We start from the raw sequence: 9,962 nt of genomic DNA on the forward strand, positions 1-9,962 counted from the left end.
GCATTAGTATGGTTAAAGATAAAATTGTCCTTAAAGTCCATTAAAGCTAGAGAATTTAGAGGGTATTTTTGTAAACAACTATTTTTCTTAAAAATATGCAATGCATTATAATTTTTAATACACCACACCAAACAGTAGATAAGAAATAATATTTGCATAATTAATGTTTGTATTACTAACCCATGCATTACGAATCCCTGCAATACTAATACACCTTATTCCGCACTATTCTTATACACGCCACCAAACGACCCCTTAGTTTAATGTATCTCTCACTGCCAAAAAAAAAAAAATTCCCCACCAAAGAAAGACTATGGGGCCAAAAATTAATCGCGTGGTTAAGGCCATAAGGCCAGGGACTATTTCAAAGCAAGTGATAACAGATTTGAGATGCTACTAACACAATTGGAACTTTTGGGTACTAATCATACTTTATGCAAAACATTAGACACAAAATGCAATTAACTTAAGTACATCGTCTTCACCGCTTCTCTCTTTCCACATCCTCAGCTCCTCACTGTAGCTCTTGAATCTTGATTCATCGCTTCTCCAGCACCCCCACCCACCCCACCCACCCCACAAGGGTATCCCACCCCAATTTTGTCTCTCTTCGATGTGGGATTATATTTATCAATCTATCTTTTTGGAAGGAGACGAATCTTACTGTGGATTATATAAAAAGTACAACCTTATGGCATTTAACTGAACTATAACTGTTATGCTTCAATCTCATCTTGGTAAAGTGTAATACGTTAAAACCCATACTTTCTTCATGTATTCGTTTTTAAATGGACCCCAGATGGCCATCAAAATCAAAGCCTTATGTATCTGGAGCTGATCACAATCGAAAAATGCAAAAAATTGGCATAATAGCAGTGTCTATTGTTTTTATCTTTGTATTGATTGGTGGGTGTTTTGTGTTTAGTCCTAGTTTGGTTTATAATGTTGAGAAAAGTAGTAGTTCATACTTTACAGTTGTAGTGGATTGTGGAAGCTCTGGTACAAGAGTTAATATTTATGAGTGGAAATTACAAGGTAGATTGAATAATAATGGAGATTTGCCAATTTTGCTGAATACTTATCCAGGGAACTTGACAAAGAGTGATGGTTGTCAATACCATTGTATGCAAACTGAGCCGGGTTTGGACAAATTTGTTGGAAATGCTTTGGGCGTTAGATCATCATTGGATCCTTTGCTTCGTTGGGCGGAGCGGTTGGTGCCACGGGAAAGACGGGAATTCACTCCCATTTTTGTTCTGGCTACTGCTGGAATGAGGAAATTACCAGTTGAGGATGCTAGAGTGGTTTTGGAAGACGTCGCTGATGTTCTAAAGGATTTTGGTTTTTTATATAAGAAAGATTGGATTAGGGTGTTGAGCGGGAAGGAAGAGGCGTATTATGGTTGGATTGCTCTAAATTACAAGATGGGGGTGTTGGGTAATTTGTTAGGATCACACACATTGGGTCTTCTTGATTTAGGGGGTTCTTCATTGCAGCTAGTGGTTGAAGTTGATGAATTGAAAATTGATAATCATGTCTTTAATTCAAAGATCGGTTCACCTGAGCATCAGATAGTACGATACTCGTTACCAGCATTCGGTTTGAATGAAGCATTTGACAGGACGATTGTTATGCTTAGTCATACACAAGCACTTAAAGAAAGTCCTGGCGGCGCCTTTAAAGTGAGACATCCGTGTCTTAATTCTGGTTCTGTGCAAAACTATACATGCCTTAGTTGCTTTCAGAGAGAGCCTATAAGTTCAGATTTAGGAAGTCACATCAATGCAAATGCTATACTTCTACTTGGAGAACCTAACTGGGAGATGTGCAAATCACTTACAAGGGCAGTTGCCACAAATTCGAGTAGAGGTGATTGGTCTTTAGTCCATGATCACGCAAGTTGCACTGGCTTGCGTTCATATGGCGGTGAGTCAACTTCTATGATGTATTTTACAGTCTGCTTGAACTTGTGAAATGTTATTTATCATTGAAAGTGTGGCACATGGATGTCGAAATTCCCACTTTTTTCTTTCCCTCTTTTTTGCCGTTGTTGTTGTGTTGGATGTACTTCTGCTCCTTATCATATAAAAATCATAATGTACACTAAATTTGACAAGTGATTAACTAAAAAAGAAAGGAATGGAATCAAAGAAGTTAAAATAATGTGTTTAGTTTCTCTTGTAAAAGGTTTTGTATTCTGCAATTGCACCAGTGTCCCGTCCAAAAGATATTTGCTGTTATCAAGTATGAGTGTTGGAATGGAAAGGCCCTAATGGATTGAGGATATATGTAGGTGACACCGACTAGTTTGGGATTAAGATATGGTTGTTACCTGAAGTAGAGTAGAGATGAAGGCCTCTTACCAATTAAGACCGTGGACTAGTCTGCTTTCCGGAATTGGTAATTGTTCTAATCCTCAAGTTTTTATCATCATGTCATAAATAATTAACTTTGTTAACTATGCACAAGTGGGTTCTTATTATATCTCCGAATTATCCAAAGTGTATAATCAACATTCGAACTTTAGATTAGAAAGTTGTTAAAGGTGCCAAAGTTAGCATACAATCTTTGTGCATGATATGGAATATGGCAAGGTAAGAAAGCAAAGCAAGTCTAAGTGGGTAAGGTAATGGTTGTTGTACTAACCATGATATATCATCCTGATAGACACCTATATAAACAGTGGATTTTCATCAGTAATATTAACTTACTAAATTGTGGCAAATTTTTTGTGCATATTCTTTTTAATAATATTTACTACACACAAATAATAGATTTGGTGGCAGTAAGGAGCGGCTGCTGCATCTAAAAGTAATACTCTTAACTTTTGAGGCTATATCAGGTTTTCCCATCAACTTAGCTAAGAACAGCATATATTTAGTGAATGTAAATCATGTAGTTCTGGTTCGGCTGTGATCTTGGGTGCAAGGTAGATAAATTCCCAACAGTTTATTTAGGATTGCCTTTGGGGAACTAAAGGATGTTGGAGTATGGCAAGGTGTCAAGTTGGCCCTTTGGAAAGTAGTACCTGTCATTTGATGGGAGACTGACACTGATTAACGTGTCTTGGATGGAATCCCTAAATACTGGATGTCCTTGCTTCCTCTGCCACCATTGATGGAAAAATAGCTAAACAAGTTGAGGAATGACTTTCTGTTGGGTGGCAACTCTGGAAGGAAGAAAAGTCATTAGTAAATTTGTGCATCATATCGAAAGACAAAAAAAGAGGCCGCTTGGGGTTGAAAAGTCTGAAGGCTCTTGATAGAAGTTTAAGGCTCCTAATGGAAGTTTACTGCTCCTAGTTCTCCAAATGGTATTGCTTTATGGAAGCATATCAGAAGCCTCTGGCTAGAGTTACAGTGGATTCTTGGAGTATCGCCTCTTTTTTGTATATTATAGGGATGAACTACAAGGACTATGATTCGGAATTGTTTGTACCTTTTTTCAAGGAAGAGTTGAAATAGGATGAACTTGAATTTGAGACCTATTCGAAGTTCTAGAACACTGAATTCTTATCTTATGCCTGCATTTTGAAAAAAATACCAATTGCAGTGGAGGGTTTCTTCAAACAACAAGGACTGCATCAACTATTGAATCAAATATATTGAGCATATTTCCCAAGGAAGCAAGTGGGCTGTCTGATTCTTCCCAGCTGGAATTGGACTAGATTGGCCTCTCTTTGTGATTCCCAGATATTTGATTAATTGCAAGCGCAACTTGAATATGACCCTCTGTTGGATTTTTGTAGATGATACTCTCTCTCTCTCTCTCTCACCCTCCCTCCCCTCCACATCCTCTTCTTTATTGCTATTTTCACATAGCGACAGTTGTAACCTTAATCTTGGTCTTTTTTGGCTTCTTCCATGTCAGTACATTAAACTACGATGAGATATAGTAATTGACTATCACTTTGGCATATTGCTTATCTTTCTCTCTTTTTCTGGATTAAAATGTTTTGAATTTCAATTAACACTCCTTAGCTAGGATCTATATTTTGAGAAGAGCTGTGATTGCCCTTTGGTTGCTTTGCCCCCCTCGGGTCATACTTCCATGTGGTCAAAAGTGTGGATGACCCTTGTCTTTTCCGCACAGGACCCTTTGTATCTTGGTATAAAGACCTTTATAGCTTCATAACTTGCTTTTCCTCACACATTCTTTATAAGCTAGCAGTGTTTTCCTTTGTTTTCCAATACAAGTACATGGCAATTTCCGGTTTCCTTAAAAAAGAGGGGATGTCTACAACGCGTAATTTGTCTTTAAAATAGTGTATTTAGGCTGTTTGGCATGTAAAATCTAGTCGAAAGATTCATAAGCAAGATATTACATGCAGAATTTAGCTTTCTTCTATAACTTTTTCGTAACCATGCATTTTACCCTTCAAACTAAAAGTGTGTTTGAGCTTATGCAGGTTTTATATATCTTCCTTTTGCCTTTTGGTTTCTGCAGGCAATGAATTGCTCAATTTGATGTTAAATGCAAGCTCAGTTACTCGTTATCATGCATTGTCTGGATTTTTCGCTGTCTACCAGACGTTAAATTTGAGTCCAAGAGCAAACTTGACGAGAATGTGGGAGGCGGGTCAACAGTTATGTTCCCAATCATGGGAAGATCACCAAGGTATTGGAGGAGCATATTGTTTCCGGGTTCTGTACATGATATCACTGATTCAAGATGCTCTGTGTCTGGGTAAGCACGAGATCGTATTTGGTCCTGGAGATGTTTCTTGGACATTAGGAGCTGCTCTAATTGAAGGGCAATACCTATGGTCTGATACTACAAAATACCAATATGGCATTTTCTACCTAAAACATAGCAAGATGCTCTCTTCTTCAGTTGCTCTATTTCTTCTACTTTTATGCCTTCTATTGATTGTTTATAGGAGTCAAATTAAGCTGCCTATGCCAGGAAGGAAGCCAACTCCTTCAAGGGCATCCTTGCCCTCTTACATATATTCCAAACGCCAGCCTAACTAATCGCGCATGACTATGTCACATCCTCGCTCCCAAGGGTTAGCTCAATTGGCAAAGGTTGAGGGATACATGTCTTAGCTCACAGGTTTGAGCCCTGCGCCAAGCGAAATAACTCTGGTTTTTAAGTGAAGAAGAGTAGAGCAGCGGAGCGGACCCATCATCTCTGAGTTTAAAAGGCTGCGGTTGGCCCAAAGGGTCGGCTCCAAACAGATTTCTCGCTCATAAAAAAATGTGTCACATCTCCATATTCAAGGTATAAAATATGCATCTATATACTGTTCCACATTTTTCTGTAAAATATTAATTGCTTCATTCGTCTTTCTTCATGTGATTAAGTTGAATGATCTTGTGCAGTCCGTTCCTTAAATAAATATTAACTCGGCAGCATGTCGCTTACAGTCGATTGGAATCTTAGTTCTTGCATAATTTTCACTAATTCTATAAAGTACCTCAAGTTGACAAAAAATAGATAAAGCAAAATCACATCCAACCTTATGTGCTCATGAAGACCATGTCACAATTCAGTAAAATTGCTTTGTCACTTACCTTCCAAATGAGTTATTGAATCATAACTTTATTCAATTTTTAGCAACAAAAAGACTGATAATCCTCGCAAATATTTAATTTTCAGCATTCTAACGTGCTAGTCAGTCATTTCCTTTTTCTTTTTGTTGGACATTTCTCCCTTGAATTGACCGTACAGCTTCAACTGCATTTGCCTGTAAGGCCATACATTGCAGTAATCTTAAATATTACTGGTGCAACTCACTCTTTTTCCACTCGTGCCTCCCCCCCAAAAAAAGGTAAAAAAGAAAAAAAAAATTCATTCCTACGACTGACTGTGGAACTGGGAATTGAAGTCAGGGTCGAAGTTTACTTTCTTTCACACAAGGATACAGTAAATATATCACTTTTTCTCTATAAATAGAGAAGTTCTATTCTACTGTAATTCATCCTAAAAACAATAGGAATTCTCTCTCTCGACTTTTCTTTGCAATACTCAAGATCAAAGTGTAGTTGAGGTCTTGTTCTTTCAAAATTAAGAAGTATGAATATGAAATTGATACAGGCCGGGGATAATTTTGTCAAGACAACAATGGTCGATTGATACAAACCTCAAAATCATTAAACTCTGAACAAGTTCAGTAGGCACGCAAGGAGAATATTTCTTGATGTCTTCAGAGTGATGCTGGGAATGGTCCACTTGCATTTTCTTGCTTGTTGCCTTATTACCCAGCTCAAGCAGTGTGGTGTTTTTTAAGGTATGTGAAAGATTTTGATGCAGAAAATCCTGTTGCTATTTTGTAGTGTCGCTACGAATTGGATTATTGATTTTACTTTACAATAATTTTATAAACTAAATTTCTTGTATTAAAAGATATGCTTGTACTCTAATAGATTTTGAAAGAAATTATCACCACCTGAAGTGATAAAATTTTGATGTCTTGTCATGAGCAAACTCATATATGATTGTGAACACCAATAATAAAAATCCGTCCCATTGAATTTGCTCAATTCCTTTAAAGAAATGTGGTAGCAGTATGTGATAAGTCTGAAATAAAACATAATATAATTACCGTTGAGGTATAAATGGATGTTGACATGGAAATTGACAAAATTATAATCGTCATTATTGTGGTAATGAGAACGTCACGATCCAAGTTCTCCCTCCGTGAACTGTCGTGACGGCACCTAGTCTTTACAGCTAGGCAGGCCTAACAATTTGCGGAAAAAAGAAACAAAGATACGAAACTAGAAATTTACGGGTAATATAATAGAAAAGTTTAAGATGCCGCTTGACATATACAATAACAGCACTCTCGATCAATACTAACACTCCCAAAATCCGGAATCTCATGAATCACAAACTAGAGGAAATACATAATGTCTAACTCCGGAAGTCTAAACAAAGTAATTACAAAAGGTCTATAACTAAACGAGAGAATAGAGAGGGACTCCTCGGTCTGCATACGCGGCAGATATACCTCGAAATCTCTGAGAATCGCCTCGCCTCACTAATAGTATGATTGAGTTGAAGAACCTGGATCTGCACAAGAAAAACATGTGCAGGAAAGGGTATGAGTACACCACAACGGTACCCAATACGTGCCAAGCCTAACCTCGGTCGAGTAGTGACGAGGAAGGTCACGACCCTACTAGTTATATACATAAAACAAAGTAAAACAGTACGAAAGGTGACAGTATAATTAAAACACTAACAGTTAATAGAGAACAAAATCATAGAAAGAAAGTAACTCAGTATACAGAGATAGCAACAAGGGATCTCTCAGGATATCGTCCCATACTCCCAAACGTAAATGTACAGAGGATCTCCCGGGATATCGTCCCGCAGTCCGAATCATAAATATGCAGGGAAAGCTTCCGGAATACCAATCCGTAGTCCCAAGTAAATATCCAGTACATGGGAATCTCCCGGGTGTCGTCCCGTAGTCCCAAACGTAAAAGTGCAGGGGGATCTCCCGAAATACCGATCTGTAGTCCAAAATTAAACATGCAGGGGGATCTCCCGGGATATCGTCCCGTAGTCCCAAAGTAAACACACAACAATCTCAGAAAGAATTTACAGTTCTATTCGAGAATTAAATAGGAAATTCTACCCTAACACGTTGCACAGAGTACAAGTAAGTAATTTAAGTAGGTGAGATAATTAAATCACATAAGCATGCTTTTCCTAAACTAAACAAGAGGCTTCAAGTACAATTATTGCTCAATTACAAGAAAAACACATATATTTATTAAATGAAAATGGGGTGACGTGTACACACTCGTCACCTCACGTACACGACACTCATATAACATCAATACCAAAATCTTAAGGGGAGTTCCCCCACACAAGGTTAGGCAAACCACTTACCTCGAACCAGCTCAAACTCAATCTGAAATCACGCTCTTGCCACGAGTATCCAACTCCGAGTGGCCCAAATCTAATCAAATCAATTTCATAATGTAATATAACTATAAACAACGAATTTAGCTAAGGGAGTCGAAGCTAAGGTAAGAAAATAGAAAAACGCCCAAAAATCCTCCCCGGACCCATGCCTTGGAATCGGGTAAAAATTATAAATTATGAACACCCACTCACTCACGAGTCTAACCATACCAAAATCACTCGAATCCAATACCAAAACCTCGATCAAAATCCCAAAATTAGTCCTAAGAACGTTTCTCAACTTTTTCTCAAATTTTTCATTCAAATTCCGAAATTAAACGATAAAACTAACAATAGATTAATGTATTAAAACCAAATTAGAGTTCAGATTCATTACCCGATCTTCCTCCTTCAAAATCCCTCCGGAAATCGCCCTCTATCGAGCTTCAAATTGATTTTCCAACTTATGAACTCAAACCCTCGATTTTTCTCTTTTTCTGCTCAGCGATTTCCGCTTATGCAATCATGGGACCGCACCTGCAGTCCCGCTTCTGCGGCAAATAACCCGCACCTGCGATATTTTATTAAATGCCCAAAACCCCGCACCTGCGCCCACTTACTCGCAGATGCGGTCCGCTTCTGCAGTCCTTGGGCTGCATCTGCGACCAACTCTACCCAAGCCTTAGGCCGCGCCTGCAGTTCCCAAATCGATTCCGCGGTGCCGCACCTGTGGTCCCACACACGTAGGTGCGGTTATGACAGGTTCAACAACCTCAGCTTTTGCCTTAGTCCAAATTCCAATCCGTTAAGCATCCAAAACTCACCCGAGGCCCCCGGGACCTCAACTAAACATGCCAACCAATCCTAAAACATCATACGAACTTAGTCCAATCTTCAAATCACATCAAACAACTCTAAAACCACGAATCACCCTCTAATCCAAGCCTAAAGAACTTGAAATTTCAAGAATACTACAACCGATGCCAAAACCAACCAAACCAAGTTCGATTGACCCCAAATTTTGCACACATGTCACATTCAATACTGCGGAGATATTCCAACTTTCAGAATCGGATTCCGACCCCGATATCAAAATTTCACTATCGATCCGGAAACTTCAAAAATTCAACTTTCGGCATTTCAAGCCTAAATAAGCTACAAACCTCCAAAACATAATCCGAACACGCCCCTAAGCCCGAAATCATCAAACGGAGCTAACGGAATCGACAGAATTCCATTTCGAGGCTGTCTTCACACTGCTCCGACTACGGTCCAAATTCTAAAGCTTAAGCTCCCATTTAGGGACTAAGTGTCCTAAAACGCTCCGAAACTCAAAAAAAATCCTCCCAGCAACTCACAATAGTAGAAACAAACACAGGGAAAGCAGTTAATAGGGGATCGAGGTGTAAATTCTTAAAATGATCGGCCGGGTCGTTACTCCTCCCCCTCTTAACATATTCGTTCGTCCTCGAACGAGCATAGAGACATACTTGAAGTAGTGAAAAGATAAGGGTAACGACTGCGCATATCCTGCTCGGTCTCCCGGGTCGCCTCCTCAACCGGATGACCCCGCCATTAAACTTTCACTGATGCAATGTTCTTTAACCTTAGCTTTCGAACCTTCCTGTCCAATATCGCCACTGGCTCCTCAACATAAGATAGATCTTTGTCCAACTGGACTGAATTGAAATCCAACACATGCGACGGGTCACCGTGATACTTCCGGAGCATCAAAACATGAAATACCGGATGAACTCCTACCAAGCTGGGAGGTAAGGCAAGCTCATAGGCAACCTCCCCAACGCGCCTCAATACCTTAAAAGGACCATTAAACCTCGGACTCAATTTCCCCCTTCTTCCTAAATCTCATAATTCCCTTCATAGGCGAAACCCGAAGCAAGACCTACTCTCCAACCATATAGGAAACATCACGAACCTTCCGGTCCGCATAACTCTTCTGTCTGGACTGGGCTGTGTGAAGTCTATCCTGAATCACCTTAACCTTCTCCAAGGCGTCCTGAACCAAGTCTGTGCCCAATAATCTAGCCTCACCCGGCTCAAACCAACCCATTGGGGATCTACACCGCCTACCATACAAGTCC

General features: G+C 39.3%; 1 protein-coding gene across 2 annotated transcripts; it reads left to right on the top strand.

The window, feature by feature from the left end:
• Nucleotides 1-405: 405 nt before the first annotated feature.
• On the top strand, nt 406-6,320 carry LOC104220278 (probable apyrase 7). Of its 2 annotated transcripts, XR_709462.2 has the most exons (3): nt 406-1,926; nt 4,447-5,223; nt 6,040-6,320. XR_709462.2 is itself a non-coding variant. In XM_009771110.2 (2 exons), the coding sequence occupies exons 1-2, from the start codon at nt 789-791 to the stop codon at nt 4,971-4,973; spliced, it is 1,665 nt and encodes a 554-aa protein (XP_009769412.1). In that variant the 5' UTR covers nt 406-788; the 3' UTR covers nt 4,974-5,368. The 2 variants fall into 2 exon arrangements, 1 of the variants encoding a protein (XP_009769412.1); XM_009771110.2 differs by lacking the exon at nt 6,040-6,320 and having other exon boundaries at nt 4,447-5,368.
• The last annotated feature ends 3,642 nt before the right edge of the window (nt 6,321-9,962 follow it).

Source organism: Nicotiana sylvestris, chromosome 10 (assembly GCF_000393655.2).
Source record: "Nicotiana sylvestris chromosome 10, ASM39365v2, whole genome shotgun sequence".
NCBI classification, from domain to species: domain Eukaryota; kingdom Viridiplantae; phylum Streptophyta; class Magnoliopsida; order Solanales; family Solanaceae; genus Nicotiana; species Nicotiana sylvestris.

Bases quoted from the DNA above. Each gene is read 5' to 3' on its own strand.
- LOC104220278 (XM_009771110.2), top strand. From the start codon at position 789: ATGGACCCCAGATGGCCATCAAAATCAAAGCCTTATGTATCTGGAGCT. The intron at 1,927-4,446 runs GTGAGTCAACTT...TGGTTTCTGCAG, and splicing joins TGGCTTGCGTTCATATGGCG to GCAATGAATTGCTCAATTTG.